The sequence below is a fragment of the Scleropages formosus genome, chromosome 20, assembly GCF_900964775.1.
Source record: "Scleropages formosus chromosome 20, fSclFor1.1, whole genome shotgun sequence".
Lineage (NCBI taxonomy): Eukaryota > Metazoa > Chordata > Actinopteri > Osteoglossiformes > Osteoglossidae > Scleropages > Scleropages formosus.
Window position 1 is genome coordinate 22,611,622 of NC_041825.1, and position 18,796 is coordinate 22,630,417.

At 43.2% G+C, this 18,796-nt stretch overlaps 1 protein-coding gene across 2 annotated transcripts in view; it reads right to left on the bottom strand.

The window, feature by feature from the left end:
• The window catches only part of grin2bb (glutamate receptor, ionotropic, N-methyl D-aspartate 2B, genome duplicate b), a 57,123-nt gene that overhangs the window by 15,417 nt on the left and 22,910 nt on the right, over positions 1–18,796 (bottom strand). For both annotated transcript variants that reach the window (XM_018761578.2, XM_018761579.2), the window contains exons 3-7: positions 11,157–11,300; positions 10,468–10,738; positions 9,261–9,453; positions 2,691–2,805; positions 2,217–2,425 (exon numbers count right to left, since the gene is read on the bottom strand). In XM_018761578.2, coding sequence (XP_018617094.1) covers positions 2,217–2,425; positions 2,691–2,805; positions 9,261–9,453; positions 10,468–10,738; positions 11,157–11,300 — 932 coding nt within the window. The remainder of the gene's footprint in view (positions 1–2,216; positions 2,426–2,690; positions 2,806–9,260; positions 9,454–10,467; positions 10,739–11,156; positions 11,301–18,796) is intronic.

Here is an 18,796-nt window from a genome sequence, read left to right on the forward strand (position 1 = left end):
ATGCAGAATGACCATAATCATTATCAGGAAAGATTTAATTTAGACACGCTACGTAACTGGGGGGGGATCAAGGTCTGCAAAGCTATATGAACAATAATGCATGTACATTAATGCTGTTAATTGCAACCTGTGAGATATTTGCATTGTTTTTTATTTTTGCCAGGAACAATAGATGCAAATGAGCTTGTTTGTTCATTTTTATGCAGCCAGCTGCTGTGCTGATAAATAAAATATTGAAAATACAACAAATGTATATAATATATAATAATGGGAGTGGCTGTCAGAATGTCAATGACAGAGACAGACATACTGCTCCACCAGAAAAGCCTAAGTACTGGCTCAGCTGTAGCTGTTTCTGAAAGCTCCTGTGAAGGTGTAACAAATGCATTAATGGTTCTCTGTGCAACAGGTTCACAATGCAGACTTTGGCAAAAACAAACATTGTGATAGGCGAGGCCATAAGACAAACCCACGGAAGAAGATGAGAGGAGATGAAACAAATTCTGAGCTCTTGAGGAAAATTGTTTGTCACAATGGCTTTTCATATACGCACACTGTTTGAAACCACTTGTCCCAAGTGGGGTTGCGGTGAGCCGGAGCCTAACCCAGCAGCACAGGGTGCAAGGCCGGAGGGGAGAGGACACACCCAGGATGGGATGCTAGTATGTTGCAAGGCACCCCAAGCAGGACTTGAACCCCAGACCCACCAGAGAGCAGGCACAGGTCAAACCTGCTGTGCCACCACATCCCCCCCCTTTTGTACACTGACATTTTTAATTTTTTATTGTTTCAAACCCTGACTACTGTCTGCACTGTTGACCAGTGCATTTAATGAAATCCTTATTGAAGCCATCACAACGGGTCTGCAGCATCTTTTCTTCCTAAACAACAATTTGACAAACGCAGCACTGATTTTCAACCATCATAGACGGTCATAAAGAACATGACACAGTTGCAATGAAGTCAAATGATCAGACACGTCAGAATATATTCAGCAACGTTAGATAGTCTTTCCAGTTATGGAAAGCATTGGACATTGTGTTCTCAAAGGACAAACAGATACACAGAATAATGATAATGATGAATGATTCACTGCTATTACTGTTATTATGTTTACTTGGTATAGCATAAATGATTTTCTCAAAGAAGGTGACGCAATTAAATTGCTACTTCACATGTAAGTATCTCATTACTTTCAGAAGCCCTTTCCTAAGGTAGACTTACTAAAATGTGATGGTTTAAAAAAAACCAAAAGAAAAAATAATAGAAAGCCCTTCGACGTGACCTTCATGTACTTCGCCAAATTTTAAATTGTGCCTGGAAGTATGCCCTTTGAACGGAAGACACTTTAATTCAGGATTGGCTCCATCTATACGTCCATACCTAGCTATTTTCTGTCCATGCCTTAAAGCCCTGCTTTACATGTGAAATGCCAGAGTGACTGAATTGCCAATAACACTTTAATTTAGGCTTGGATTACTAAGCTTTTTGTGCAGGCTAAATTATTCTGAGGGAGAGGGAGGGAACGTGCAAAGAGTGCTTTTAGTGTGGACTAAATGAGGCTTCCTCCAAGAATCTCAAATTCACTGCAAACATTACATGTTGATCAAATCTATTTTCTACATGTAATGCACGAAGAGATACATTCAGGGAAACTTGTAGTAAGAAATCCACACAACTAAACATAAGCCAGTGTTAAAGACCGGCCAATTTTTTAAAGGCTGAGAAAAAACTACCAATATTAAATGACTGCAGAATAAAAAAGAGTTTCCAAAAATAGAGGGGAGTCAAAACAGCAGATCAGGGCAAAAGAGAGTAAAATGTGGTGTTGTGAATGGATTGGGCTTCATGGAACAATGAGAGAGCAGAAAAGAGACAGGAATGCAAGTACATGCAACAGTATAGATGCTAAGGAGGGGGTCACACATGGCAGGATATGGAAGTAGGAGGCAATGTGACATATGAATGAGTTAGAGGAAATTAAGGGCAGTAGAAAGCAATCAGAATACGTGGATGCGTATGGACACTGGGCATGGACGTAGGTCAGCACTCAGGAGGGTGGACTTATGAACAATAGAGAGCTACGGCTAGCAAGTGAGAAAAGAAGATAATGCTACAAACAAGCAGCTACAGGGTTTGGATGTGAGGGAGAGTTATGCCGCACAGCAGGCAGGAGGAAGGTAGCTCAGGCGGGAATACACGGATGGCGTGCTCACAGGCCTTTGATCTGCTTCCGGCACGGCACTGTGTTCCTCATGCAGGTGCCGCTGAGCGGGTCCACATCCTCGACGATGACGAAGGGTGCTTCCTCCAGTGTGACGATGGAGAGGTGCTCGTCCTTGTGCTCCTCTGCGTCCGAGTAAAGCTCAAAGCGGGGCCACACATGGTACTTCATCGTCAACGAGCCATTCTCCCACTTCCCCACCTGTGCACAGATGGCCAGATGGAAGGAAGCATAAGGGCTAGGGTGAGGTGAGGATGATAACAACGCTGGGATGGCAAGCACTTATGTCCTTTGACCAACACTTGACCTGAATGAAGTATTGATGATGCAGGAGAAGACGACACAACTCGCTCAGACTTTTTCGGAAAAGATGGAGAAGCTACCAACGCCTCAGTGACAGGTAGCACAATAAGTAACCAGGGCAGCAGTACCGACAGTTCGCAATATGCAAGAAGAGGGTACTCACCCTGTCCCACTGTCTCCGCTTGTCCAACAGAATAATGACTAGTTTGGGATGCATCTGATACCCATCCTCACTGAAGGACAAGTTGCGCCCCTCAAAGGTCACATTCATGAGATACCTGAAAGCAAGATGGAGCCAATCAACCGCAGTTAGAATTATTCATCATCTGACTGCCCTTTTACGCCTGCTTTTCGGCTCTTTCCGCACTTACATAACTGCGTGTAATGGCTTAGCAGACACTTTTATTCACTGTGACTTGAACAGAGTTCATAGTTTGACTTTACATTTATTTATGCACTCAGATACTTATTGAAGTAATTCAGCCTAAGTACTTTGCTCAAGGGTGTCTCCTGGGGCTTATACTGGCAACCTTTTTGGTCACAAGCCCAGATGAAGCAATACTCCCTGAATAAAGGCACTCTCATCAAACCACTGATATACAGTATAAATGTAGAATACAACATTTAATTCAAGATTCCCAGGTTTAGTGCTGCCTACTTACAGTTCAGAGGCAGCACTGTATTGAACAGGTAACCGGTAGATTGCGTGTTTAAATCCTTGGATTCGACAAACATTGATGTTATGGTACCACACATCGAGGTACACTACCTTAATCCGCACAATGACCTTGCAATGCTATAAAAGGGTTAAAACTGTTAAAAAGGGAACCAAATGAGTAAACATGAGGCTCAGTTAGTGTTGAGCCTATTACAGACTGTACAGAAAATGTATGAAAATTTACTATACTGTACTGAAATTATTTGTATTCGTGCAAGATTTCAGGCTATTCACTGTGATGTGTTAATGTGTTATAGCTTACACATTAGTTACTAACTCCATTTAGATCACTGCACTCTGTGTCCCACCCTGTTACCACAGTCTTTATTAATTTTCATTCTTAACAGTCACTGGAGATTATATACGGTAGCACAACCCAGTTAAACAGTGGCAGGTGATCCTACTGGATTGAAACAATACAGTAAAAAGACTGTAAGAAGACCTACTAGTTACCTTCATTCTTTCCTCTGATTGCCATATATGAGACTGTGAGTTGTCATTGAGTTCATGCTTTTAAATGTTCATTTATTCAACTTGTCCAGGGGAATTCAAATTGCTTTAAACATGAGAGGAAATACAGGTGCACATAACAGCACCAGAATTACACCCCACAGTGCCACTTTTTACATGATAAAGAATGACATCAACACAGGGGTGGCCTGTTTGTACTCTTTAGGTGGTAATCTTGCACATGATTTTATGATGTCCGATTATCATTATTAGCTTCGGCCTCAGTTCAACTGCTCTGCCTGATAGTTAGTGGTTAAAGGAGCATTTCCCCCTTTCTTCTCATCTACTCTTCATATACCAAATACCTTGGGGTGTATATGTATATATATATATGCTTCAGACCATTTTTAAGTCAATCACGTGTATTGCAAGTTATTTTATTGTTCCATGAAAAACATGCACATTTCTGAAATGACCTAATTTGCTAGAATGACCTTTTTGTTCTCGGCTGTATAATTACGTCAATTTACTTTGGATTTAAAAGTGATCTACAGTATGTCTTGGAAATAAATTTAAAAAAGATCTATTTCTGGGCAAGACGTGGTCTTTACCATTCTCATTTCCTCCAAAGATCAGTTTCTATTAGTATTGGTCTTCAGGACAGCAAAGAAAAGTTTGCTAAGGATGCAATCACTTGTTCTGAACAATAGAGGAAGTAAAAGTTACAGTCGGCAATTTTGTTGAAAATGAGGTGCACTGTACCGGTAAATGTTCTGGTGCTTTGTTTTATGTTGCCAAACTCTGAATTAACATTATTTCCTGGATTTTAAAAAAAAAATTAAAAAGTTATAAAAAAATGTAGCTCAAAATAATATATCATTAAAATAGCGCTGAGACTTTCATTTCAAAGATTTTTTCGGCCATGACAAGCAGTGGGGTGTGTTTGTAAGATATTGTAGCACGCTGTGCTCTGGGTTCAGATGTGATGAAAAAGAACGCATGGACACTGTTCATTATGAACATTTATTGGAACACTGGTACACGGTGAGAGGTATAGGTGCCTACACAGGAAAATAATATTCTTGGTCTGAGGAACCCTTTATCTCAAGGACCTGCACCTCAAGCCAGTTTTTTTTAGGGCCCCTCACACTGGCCAACAGACACTCACCCCCTTATAGTTCCCATGAGTCCCCACAGCGGTCAAACAACTAATTCACAATTTACTCACAATTTTCAACTATTTACAATAAACCCATTTTCCTGCTCAAACATGACACTCCTCAGTAACGCTGGTCTTTACAGTATACAATATGGGTAATGTGAATATGGAATGTGTCTCTGCCAAGAGCAGAGGTTGGTTCAACTCATTAATGTAGATCTTTCTATGTGATATAGTCACATAGAGCCAGGATGTGAAAAGGGTAAAATTCCCTTTTACAGTACTACACCACTGTAATATTTCTTACTGTATGCTTCCCCCACTGTGCTTGAGGAAGCTGCAATTCAACTTACACACACACACTGGCTGAAGCCACTTGTCCCAAGTGGGGTTGCGGCGAGCCAGAGCCTCACCCAGCAATGCAGGCTGTGAGGGGACACACCCAGGACGGGATGGCAGGCCATCACGAGGCACCCAGCCAAGCCCGCTGCGCCACTGAGCCACCCCAATTCAACTTAAATATTCTAATGTAGAAGCTATATTCTGGGGGTGCAGTGGCACAGCGGGCTTGGCCGGGTCCTGCTCTGTGGTGGGTCTAGGGTTCGAGTCCCGCTTGGGGTCTCCTGTCCTGGGTGTGTCCCCTCCCCCTCCAGCCTTACGCCCTGTTTTGCCGGGTTAGGCTCCGGCTCCCCGGGACCCCACATGGGACAAGCGGTTTCAGCCAGTGTGTGTGTGTATGTTTAAGCTATATTTGAAAACAGTACTGAGCATGTTTATAAAGTGTGCAATAAAGAATTTTTTGGCAAAATCTAAAAGGTTTTAACCGCGTTGCCTATTTGGTACACAGATAATTGTGTTCAGCCATATGTGAAAGACATCGTTTTCATTTTCTCCCCTAGTGGAGTTTTTCTTGGACAAATGATACAATATTTATGCTAGTTTTTGACCATCTCATAAATTCTGTACCTGTGCTGGTGTACGAAAAGCCACAGCATTAGGTAAACGATTGTCATATGTTGTCATATTTTTAGAAAAGTGCACACACTCCTACATTGCCACGTGTTTCTGTTAAATATTCAGAGAGGCTTGCATCAATCTGACCTTCCCTGAAAGGTTGTGTAAACAGATAAGGACCAGGATCAGAGGAGAGAACAGCAGGGAAATGAATCCAAGTTTTCACTGAAATTATTATGCAGAAATGTAAACATCAGAAGTGGAAATATTGTTAAGGGCTTTTAAATTTAAGGGAAAAACTATTTGCATATTTCTAAGAACAAAATTTAATCTCAGCTGTTTCAATAAACATCCTGCCGTAATATGAATACCCTTTAACAGGCTTCCTCATATTGGCATCTTCTAAACAAATTATGTCCACTTATGAAGCCCTAAGAGTCTCACTGAGTACTTCTAACACCATGTAAAATGTGCTTTTTACACATTTACAGTGTATTTCAACCAGAGGAGCAGGGTTCTAACTGGCCCTGTCTCTGAGAGCAGATGTAACACGGAAACCCCAAATGTGTCCTCATCCTGAGGAGAGATGGCAAGTGACGCAAGTTCTCCAGCCATATTTTTTTTTGTGTGTTGCTGGCATCGATGTGACAGTGGGGTTCTGGAATCTGACAGATCTGTGTTAGCACATTACTACCCTGTGTGTAAGAGCTTTTGTGCCAGTTAACAGGTGTAGGTGTGCCCGGATGTGTCTCTCAGAGTTTGAATAGCCTCACATGTACACGTGTGTGTGAGAAGGGGCACGCTACTGTCAGATAAACTGAAATCATTGCTGTTCCACCCTCACCACCTCCCTACTTCTCAACAACCCCCGCTCTTGCTCTCCATCCCTCTCCCCCCTCTCTTTTTCGCTTTCTCTGGGGGTGGCTATATCCACAGCAACGATCAGCCTAAAAATTCAAGCGCAGCAGGAATAAACTGAAAATTTAAATGTCTTATTAAGTAGTCAGTTTATGCTACATCAGTAACCTGTAAATAAATCAGTGAAAAATTCATAATAATGAGAATGAGAGCCCTGACTCATGAGCGATATATACAAAGTCAGCTCATGTCTAATTATATTTAATTCAAGTTCTATATCCCTTTAAAGTGAAAATTGTTCCACCACTTCCATATTCAGATATAACCCACATATTAATAGCTGTTTGACTCCTTGTTTAACATTGACTATGTATGCATAAAGTTTAATGGTATGAATTATATGCTTTGTGGGTATTATATCACATATATAGTTATGTATTCATATATATCCTCTAAACTGATGTTGAGTCCTGGGAAGAGACTCACCAGCATATGTAATGTGTTGCCATGGCACCCACAACCACAGCGATTTCCAAGCAATCTGCCGCGTTGCCATGGGAACAATAATCTCACCCAGGAGAGAGAGGGGGGAGAGAAGAAGGAAAAGATAGGGGCATCTCTTTACCCTAACTGCTGCCCCCTGTACACTCAACCTCTCCCTGCACATGGAACAAACTCATGTACCCTGTATGTATTCCTTAGCCTGTTGAGGTTGTATTTTCACTCCTACGCTCAGTCTTTATGCTCTATTTCATGAGGTAAAAATGTCTACAAATTTATGTAGAAGAAAATATAGTCCTTTCATTGCCTACATTTAAAATTTACATTCGCTGAAGTATGTAGTATTAACAGTATACACACACACACACTTTTTTCACACAATTAGAAACACAAATGTCATGACGAACATATACCGTGTACGTTCTCTGTGAATAATGAAGAGGTCCATAAAATATTGATTGGGTGCTTTAATAACTTAGCTCTTCCATTAATTAGTAACGAATTACAGAACAACAGACAAATCAATTAGTAAAAACTAGTAGCAGGATTTGTGTGGTTCGGTATATGTGTAGCGTTGCAATGCCCCTGTCAGTCCACATACACATGCAAACTCATGTATCCAAAGGCTCCTTTGCACTGCAGACACAGGCATAGGTGTGCATGATACATCCGTGAGTTGGATGCTTATAAGGCGTGCAGAAGAAGCGAAATGCAGAGATGTGTGGAGAGAAGAGAAGGGACAAGGCTTGAAAAATGGGAGGGAGAACATGGTATTAAACTGTGTTAATGGGGAGACTGCAGGAGATGGAGAGCAGAGGAGCAACCAGGAGAGAGTAAGCAAGTAGAGAGAGAAGGAGAACGGGGAGGGGTCTCCATATTACACACTTTGCAGAAAGAGAGGGGTTGGATGCTAACATTATCTATACTTTTTCTGGCTTTTGCTCCTTTATCAGAATAGAACAGCTTTTTACCATAATAGGGAAAAATGGAATGCTTGAAAATGGCGAGTTGCGTCGAAAAAAGCGAGAAGGAGGTGCTGAAAGAGTCGGGGAAAGAGCACAGAGCCAGTCCCATTAAGCACTGTCATGAAAAGGGCCCATTTTAACAATGCCCAAAGCGCAGTGAAATAGTCCACTCTAATCCTAATAAACAGATCCACAGCCAAGTGTATTGCCTGTAATATATACCAAACCCATTGAAGACTTCAGCAACAGAGCTTACTGCCTCAGGAAGGCAACTTTAAAGGTAAAGCCGGCTAAAAATAACACTGAAACATTTCCATCCCCAAAACACAGCCGAGGTGTCAAACAACCAGAGGCCCTCAAGAAAATGCTAAACGGCTGGAGAGCGTGGCTCCAAAGCACTTACACATTTCAATATGTATGGGACACAAATTGTGGAGCAGTTAAAAGAAAAGCCAAGACAAAACCGTAAAAAGATAAACACTATTTCTATAAGATTCCTAAAAGGTTAACTGGTTCCAGACCCCCTTGAGCTCCAAAACAACCACTCACTCTGACTCCATTTTATGCTGAGCCAAATTTTCTTCCAGTCAAAGTTGCTATGAAATGCAGTTTCTGCCTAAAGTATATCCAAAGCAAAGAGAAAATTGCAAGTAATTCAGCAATATATGTCTAATTTGACAGAAAAAGTGTAGGATTCAATCAAAAATCACACACTGACTCTGAAAAACAAAGTAAATAGCATAAAATAAATAAAAATTATAGAATAAAGCATTTTAATTTATTGTTTAGCTTTCTACCAATGTTCATCTATGTCAGAGTGCTTCAGACAGACACAGGAGAGGACAACTGCCCAACAAGTGCCCAAGTCAACAAGTCAAACTGGAAATGGAAACATTATTATAGGACAGGCATTCAAAATTATATTGCACATATCTACCATGTTGTGCTATGTTTTCATATGTAATACCAACCAATATAAAGCCGGAACCTCAAATAAAGGCAATGCATTGAGTGTAACAACACAACATCACAAATACCTAGATTAAGAATAGCGTTAAGAAGCATAAACCTCAATTTGAAAAGTCTGTTGATTTCACATTCAAAGAACCCCAAACACTGCTGGCTCACCTGAGCACTTCATTGGGGTTTCCTGAGCTGGATCCTTTCTTGTCAGGAGCTCCATGGCACTCAGACTTCAGAAGGGTGTGTGGCCCCCTGTCCAGCATCATGGTGGAGGTTGCCATGGCGATGACTGCCACCGCATCCCGGACGCGAGCCTCCAGCCCATAATCCCACTCATCATACGACACAGAGATGAGACCTGAAGAAACACAGAAACAGTGAACAAACAGTCTGTACTGTCATAGGACCCACTAGGTAATACAGTACTATTTATTACCTGCTGCTGACCATAAGAAACATAAATGAATGCTTTTTTTTCCTTGAAATAATTCTTATAAAACTCTGTGCAGCACCCCTGGCCCTTCACACATTCTCCAGAAGACAAAGATTCCTTTTCCATGGATAAAACCATGAATCTCTTGAAAGAAAGCACTTTTCCTAGCAGGGTCATCACCTCTTAATCACACATCTGATAACCGTATAGTGATATATGCGGCCAAAACCTCTACAGCACTTTATCAAATACTTTTCTTCCAGTAGTTCCTTTGCACAGGGAACCACACACACACACATTTTCGGAACCGCTTGTCCCATACGGGGTCACGGGGAACCGGAGCCTACCCGGTAACACAGGGCATAAGGCCGGAGGGGGAGGGGACACACCCAGGACGGGACGCCAGTCCATCGCAAGGCACCCCAAGCGGGACTTGAACCCCAGACCCACTGGAGAACAGGACTGCGGTCCAACCCACTGCGCCACCGCACCCCCTACCGCAGGGAACCAGTCAACTGAAATTTAGAAAAATCCTTTCTTTAAGAGATTTGATAGCCTGAAAGTATGTATGTTTAATAGAGAAGAAATATTATGATGACTGAAATGTATTTTGTGCACTGATTTAACATCCTCATGTGTTATATTTTGCACCTGCTGGCAATATTACTAACCAGCCACGTAACAGCACCTAGACTGGTGACTCAGACTCTTGCAGTAGATGTCAGTCAAGGTCGAGGTATTTAGAGGAGGTACTTAGAACTAAACTAAAGGTATTATTTAGGCTTGAAAATCACTGTTACTGCTATAAATCACCAGCTCATTGGCGGATGGGCGTCCATTCTGTGGAACTGGTTCCTCAGAGGTTGCTCTCTGGCCCCAGTCTTACAGAACCCCTCCAGTGGACAATTGTCTTCACTCCATGCCCTGCCCCCCTCATACCTGAAGGGAATACCGAGGGCACATTGTCGGCATCCCCAGCCACCAGTGAGGGGACGATCCAGGTGTAGCCATATCCCGTAAGGCCCACCGAGTGGGCCACCTCAAAGATGGTGGTAGCCTCCTCCTTAGTGCAATAGAGCAAGATTACAGGACTCTGCAGCTTCTTCAACTGGTTCTGGATCTTGGAGTCACCATCGTCCACTGACATGTCCAGCAGCAGCACCTCCTCCAGCTCCCAGCCCACAAAGCTGTTTTCAATGGTGCTGCGGATCTGATTCGAACATGTGATACACTCAGCACTTTACAGCGCTGCGCTAATATTATTACTCTAAAAAATGGGTGCTTTACTTGCAAAAAAAAACAACTATTACTACTACTACTACTAATAGTAATAATAATAATAATTTTCATTAATGTTCAATAAACAAATGTAAAAATTAGGTTATATCAATTTGGTCACTGGTTTGTGTGTTTTCATTGCAGGGAGTTCACACACTACAGGTGCAATTTACAGTAACCAACATCCCTGGACCTGTGAGACACCACTGTGATCTGCTACAGCACCATGGCAACCTGTGAAAGTCTTGATATCTGCAATTTGGAATCAGACTTTAATTCTTTATCTAAATCTTAAATCTCAGCCTTCTGCTAAAATGCTGATGACAAGGATATTACTCCATTGGACTTACCTTGTTTATGAAGTCCTGATAGCCAGGATAGTAAGTGGTGACAATGGAAAATATGTACCAGTCATATTCTTCCATTATATTTAATATGACTGAGGCTTGTTGTTCAATTGAGGGGCCGAACTGGAAGAACATAGAGTGGTCATCCTGAGAAGAAAACAAAGAGGAAAAAAATAATAAAGAAACAAATACTGAGCATCTGTAATAATTTCGCAGTGTTTTTGTTCTGTTTTCACCATGGGCCATATACTGCTTACATAAGGCTGTTACAAGACTGATATGTGACTGATATAAGAGTGAGGAGCACGCTGCTACTGCATGTTGCGTGTGTGTATTAGCATAAGAGCCCAGTGGTATCTACCAGTCAGGCAGGGATGATGAACTCTTTGGTTCATGACTGTCCATCTCACTCCACATCAAAGCTCTTTCTGTGCCCACCCCCACACCCCCGGCCAGCACCTCCGGGGAAGGAAAACGGCTCATCTGATACCTCAATTCGGCATTAATGAGATGATCACACTGATGAGGCAAGGGGCATGGGTACGGCGCTCCGACACGTCCATAATGAAACACAGAAACGCAACCGCACACACATTTGGATTGCACTGAGCAGCATTTTTGTGCCATCCTTACTCATCTCTCCTTCTCTATCCCTCTTCCCTTCTGTTTTGTGCTTTCCTTTTGCCCCAGACCTCTTTTTACCACACTCCCCTGCTCCTGCACGCTGCATGATTCACTGCCTCTCTCCGCTCCATTGTCCTGCTCTCTATTACATTTATTAAGCTGAAATTAGTGCCAAGATACAGATATAATTCAATCTGAATAGCCCCCTCCCTCCTGTGTCTGTCTGTGGTGCCCAGTCCAACCACTGGACTTGTTTTTCCGCCATGTTGGACACCTACTGCCTTGTAATTCATTGAAAAAACTAATATTAGCACTAACGGCTCTTTTCTTTATTGCCACAATAATTACTAGCAGCATGTGTGCTTTATCATTTCCAGGAGTCCGACATTTAACGACAAGGAGATGTCGGCGTCCTGCAGAGCTCAAGTATTGCTTTGTCTTTAATGGCGGGTCTTTTTCATCACTACCATCCTGACTGCAGGGAGAGCACATTAAATACCTTGTATGCTGAGGCAGACTGCTGAAGGGCGAGCTCGAGACACACAATGCGTTGACACAGTCTACAAGTCTAGGAGCGGCGAGCGAACAAAGATGGACGGAGGCGGAAAGCAGCAGGTTACATGGTTGGATAAGGAACTGGAGCTCAGTGAGTCCCAGGAGGCCCCCATTGCTATACCCTTGTGCCATGACTTCAGTAAAAATGCATCCAGGTATACATATAGGTACGAACATAAGCTGACTTAGTCACTCTAGACAAAAGTATCTTGCTGTGCAACTAAATGAAACCTATAATATGAATGTGTGAGACAGAGAGCAAAGTGGGGGGGAGTGGGACAGACCTTGAGAGCAGCTTTAAGCAAAATCCACATGGGGCTTCCTGACCCACAGAGCACGGGTGGCCACTCTGTCCGACTGTTGCGGCCAAAAAGGCAGGCATGCAAAGGGCTCGGAAAAGCTCATCATGACCCCATTCAGTTTTCATCCACCAATATCATCTGGTGTCTGAGCAGGCCTGCTGCTCTGAGATGCTGAGAGTGCAATGTGCGTGAACTAAAATGTAATCTACACATGTACACACTCTGTGGAACACAAACTAAACCGTTATTACAGAGTGCAGAAACTTTATGCTGAGGCTGAACATGTGGGACTGATGCAGTGTATAAGATCACGTGTAATGTGTAACAATGGCACACATGCAGTGCGTATGATCCGCTAATTTTAAAAGCAATAGTTTTACAATGGGCAATTTCTCTCAAGCCTTCTTTCTTAAATTGTACTCATGACAGCATTCATATATTCATTCATAAATAAATTCTTGTCTAATGCAGTGCTGCAGTGGTCCAGAGCCTACTCTGGAAGCATAGGGCAAAGAATAGGGAACACCCTGGAAGGGATGCCAGTCCATCAGAGATCAGGGAACATTTATATGGCCAGGAATATAGCAAATGCCTCACCCAAACAGGTAAATAACTGTTTAGTATTGTGGTTAAGTCCATAGAGTGTGTAAAACCCAGTAAATGTGCAATTCAAAACATGTGTACAGATGCTGCTCTTTTGAGGAGGTAACAGCATCTCAATAGCTCTGCCAGCACACGTGTTCATACCGGCCACAAAACCGGCCTAGAACTCAGCATGCACAAGAGCAGATGTGTCAGTCGCTTCACTGTTCTCCTCGCATGGTGGGAAGTTAGAGAGACAGAGGGAACAGAGGTGGGAGGGAACAGCTGGGCCATGCATGGAAATTGAGGCAACCTTCCCAGCTACCAGAAACACACACACATACTAACAAGCACACTCATATGAATAAGACCAACCAATATACACAGACTGAGAGGGGAAAAATGAGGAATGAAGTTGCAAAAGGGAATTTTAACAGGACATGTACTGAAACACATTACGCACAGATAACACATACCGACTCTGGAATGCATATATTCTGAAAGAGGGCACACAGCAAGTGATGCAATATTACACTTAACACTTTTGGATTCACAGATTATTCAAATTTTATTATTAATCAAACACAGTCACATCTGGATATTGGATTAATAATACAAATACTCAACACACTACAAGAATAAAACACACACAGCTTAGCTCCCTAATAATGTTCAGCATTCATAAAACAGCATTCATTCTGCCACATGCTGCAAACCCATTAGCACAGACTTGCAGGCAACGTGCCTTTTCTCCCTTTATTTCCCTTTCCTCTTCCAGGCTCAGACACTTCCTTTTGCCTTATCATTATAATTTTTTTTAAATCCTCATCTTTAATCTAATACACATGGAATTAATTATGTCTTACAGTCGCTGGGCCATCACCTAATTAGCAGCAACCTTATTTTAACTATGGTTCTTTCCCCTTCTTTTTTAACTTTAATTAAAAACTGTAGCCTTGATTAAAGTATTTGTCTAATTTTGTCCTGGACATAATTCAGATTTGAATGTAACCCCTTCCGGTCCTTGAACATTTAATGGGAAAGAGGGAAAGAATGGGAGATGAGGAGATGGGGAGTGGGATAGTGCGGAAGAGAGAAACACTTCACCAGAGGAGAGTGAAACATCCAGGATGAACCACCAGGCTGACAAGTTGAAGAGCCAGTGGGGAGTAGTTTATCTCCCATCAGAAGCCTCCAGTGCAGCCTCTCTTCCCAAGACGATGCAAGAGACCTAATATGCCATCACATAACTCACAACCACAGCAAAGATTTAAAGTCAAAGGTAAAGGAGGAAGGCGGAGTTAGTGAAGAGAAGTGGGCTAGTCCACGAGGGAGGAGAAGCACAACAATGGGACTCTGGAAGATTCTCTCTTGTTCTGGAAGAGCTCTTCATTCATTGCTGTGCTCTCTTCATATGATTCAAACCTTCTCCTCTTTACTGACACATGAGGAACATTCCCTACTTTTGGGTTGCCTTTGGGAAATGAGGCAGCGTGAAGAAACTTAGATCTTGAACTTTTCACGTGACTGAACATGGTATTGTGTGCACAGTAGGATTTTAAATTCCATTTAAAAGTTTAATTTTTGTTAATTAGATGTTTAGATGTACATTTAATGTATTATCTACTGTTAAGTAAACCGAACAAGGCGATATTGTATTGCTGTTGTGTGTCCAAACAGGTGTTTAATGTAGAATTTTAAAATTTAGGTACAGTATATGGGAAACAGTTAAGGTGGTATATTACTTAACTTTTTCTCAAACTGTATGTGTTTTATCACCTCAAGTTTTATTTGAATCCGGTATAGTGAGCTGGCCAATGCAGAAAATAGAAGCTGCTGATATCAAGACCTGGAAACTCCTCACAATCCATGGAGGATTCCACCCGAAGTTCAGTACTCAGAGACTATACACCAGTCATAAGGAAGGGGGCTGGGGCTTAGTGAGTGTCAAGGCCACTACCCTAGATGAAACGCAGAACATCCAGAAATACATCGGAGAAATGGCTCTTGGGGATGACCTACTAATTGAATGCCTTAGACAGCACCAGACAGAGCAGGTGGTTAAAGAATCAACAGAAGTGCCATGGCAGATAGCAGAGATAGCAGTGGCTGACATCCTGAAATCCTACCAATGGCTGGAAAAGGCTCCACTGAAGGACAATACTGAGGCACTAATCATAGCAGCAAAGTAGCAAGCTCTAAGCACCAGATCAACAGAAGCAGGGGTCTACCATTCCAGGCAGGACCAAAGGTGCAGACTCTGCAAAGACACCCTTGAGACAATCCAACACCTAGTGGCAGGGTGTAAGTTGCAGGTGGGAAGAGCATACACTGAACTAACAATGTAGCAGGAATAATATACAATATCATCTACACTGAGTATGGGCTGGAGGCTCCCAGGTCCAAATGGGAGACACCACAGAAGGTGGTTGAGAATGACAGGGCTAAGTTCCTCTGGGATTTCCAGATGGTGAACCAACCAGACATTGTGGTGGTGGATAAAGAACAGAAGATGGCAGTAGTGATAGATGTAGCAGTCCCAAATGACAGCAAGATCAAGAAGATGGAGTATGAGAAGCTGGAGAAGTACCAGGGGCTGGGAGAGGAACTGGAATGTATAAGGTGAAAGCCAAAGTAATCACAGTGTTGGTGGGAGTCCTCGGGTCAGTGACACCCAAGTTGGAAGAGTGGCTCCAACAGATCCCAGGAACAAAACCAGAGCTCTCAGCCCAGAGAAGTACAATACTAGGAACAGCAAAGATACTGCGCAGAACCCTCAGACTCCCAGGCTTCTGGTAGAGGACCTGAGATTGGCGGGAGAGAACCACCCAGAGAGGTGAAAAAGGAATTTTTAAAAATTATTATAATATATATGTTCTTAAAAAATGAATGGGTTCATTCTGATGGACATGTGTTTGTTTGTCTCATGGAGACGAATACTGGTGTCCATTCCAACTGTCCATCGTCAACAAACGCTTCTCCAGACCAGGGTCACAGCAAGCGGGAGCCTTACCCTGCAACACAGGGCGTAAGGCCGAAGGGGGAGGGGACACACCCAGGATGGGACGCCAGGCTGTTGCAAGGCACCCCAAGCAAACCCCAGACCTGCCACACAGCGGGCACCGGCTGAACCCCGACGCTCCCCCTCCCAGAAATACCAACCAATCAGTGTCTGCAACCGTTTGTCCCGAGCGGGGTCGCGGTGAGCCGGAGCCCACCCAGCAACACAAGGCACAAAACCGAAGGAGGAGGGAACACGCTTTAGACGGGACACCAGTCTGCCGCAAGACATCCCAGGCAGGGCTCAAACCCCATTCCATCTACCGTCTGGCAAAGCACCTTATTCCAGTGAAGGTTTTTGGTGAGGAATACATCACTTTAAGTATCATCATTGTGGTTTATACGCCCTGGAACATCAGGAGACCCCTCCTAGGTACAGATTTCAGTGCCTGGTACAAAATGCAGGCCGCCAAGGGCAGAACACAGATGCATAGCTTTTGCTTGTCCTTTACACGGTAGAAGTCAGCAAGGTTTGGAACTATACATGCTCCTGAGGGCAGATCACTTGCAACAGGATTGCCCCAGGGGTACACCAAGTTTAGACAGCCAATCCGTGTACTATACGTGCACACAAAAACAGACACACAAACACACGCATACACAAACCAGTTGCCTTTGGCAGAGAAATCAGCTCACTCACTCCCTGTCCTGCCTGCCTCCTATTCCCTCTTTCCCTTCACGGGTCCACGTTCAAATCCAAATCTGCTTTCTTGGCATGGTATGAATGCTACTGAAGCATAAAGCACCACAGGACGGTGTGAGACAGCGAGCCAGTTCACCCCCCCCCCCCTCCCACCACTACCATCAGTCTGCAGGGACGCTGGCTTTCAAAACTTCACAGAGTTCTCAGACCATATTCCAAATCCATAGTCTTCAAGCTGGTCTCTTAGTCTAGTATTGGGGCTCTTCTCCATCTCTTCCACACCACCTCCCCCTTAGTACCTTGGTGTCTGACACAGGTGCTCATACCAGGTCACTTTGAGGTGAGCTCCTGTGTTGCTGTTCTGTACACCGCAAAATGTCAAAGTAGACTTATTAATTGTTGAAAAGGTTTTTCTTTTGCAGGATGACAGGTAATGCATCTATTTTTAGGCCTTTCTCCTGCCCTTGGATTACAGTATGGGATGAGAGAGGGCCACTGTGGTAGTGGCATGACGTTGGGACAAATCTTTCTGTAAATGGCACTGAATGAAACACACACACACACTTTCTGAACTGCCTGTCCCATATGCGGTCGCAGGGAACCGGAGCCTACCCGGCAACACAGGGCGTAAGGCCGGAGGAGGAGGGGACACACCCAGGACGGGACGCCAGTCCGCCACAAGGCACCCCAAGTGGGACTCGAACCCCAGACCCACCAGAGAGGAGGACCCAGTCCAACCCACTGCGCCACTGCGCCACCGTGCCCCCTGACTGAATGAAACATCAAACTGATCTGCAATCAGCTGATCAACTTCCACTGCAAGCACATTTTCTCCAGTCTTCTGCTTTCTCTCGCTCACTCAGATACACACAAACAGCAACTAACAACTACACACGCATACATACACACATTTGTTTTCTAAGCATTTTGGTCATTTTTAAGTAACTTCACCCACTACAACCCTAAAAACATATACATGCTTCTATCACATGACGAGCATAATTTTTTTCCTGAAGATTTGCTTGTAAAGCAAATGCACATAAAAAGAACACTTCATCACCATGCATTTAAAGGGTAAAATTAATGTCTTTCTGCAAATTAGAACTGCTCTAGACAACTTTAAATCCAAGATTAAGACACACATGTTAGAAATTAGTTATACATGGCACATCTTCAGGGCAGCATAGTGGTGTAATGATTAGAGCTGGTACCTCCGAGCACCTGCGTGGTGCAAAAGAAGTTGGGTTCAGTCATCACTCAGTCTATGTGGAGTTTGATGTTCTCCCCGGGTTTGCATGCATTTCCTCACTCACTCCAAATACATGCAGTTCAGGTGGATTGGTCTGAGCTGCCCTTGGTGTGAACGTGTGTGGGTAACCTATGATGAACTGTTGTTCCAACCAAGGTATAACCCTTTTTAGTCTTGTGCCCGATGCTTCTGAGATAGGCTCCGGATTACTGTGACCCTGCTCAGGACAAATGGTTTTTGAAACTGGATGGGCAAGCTTGTTTTTTCTATATCCTTTCAAGCTTATCATTTATTTTACTATTTTTTCCTCTCTCTTTTTATTTTTTCTTTTATTCTGTTATTCTTGGGCATCACTGTAACATAGCGGGTGCCTCAAAATTCCTGGTCAAACATTCCTGGTAATAGGAAATTCTACAGCAGAATGCCAGGGCATCTATCTGTGATCTAAACCATAAAAGAAGTTTAGTCATGCAAAATGACAACGATCCAAAATACAAGAGTAATTCAATAAGAGAGCAGCTCAAACAGACACGATTCTACATTTTAGAATGGCCAAGTCAGAGCCCTGACCTCAGTCCCATTGAAATGCAATCTGAGGCAGGCCATTCAAAGCAAGAAATCCCCAAAA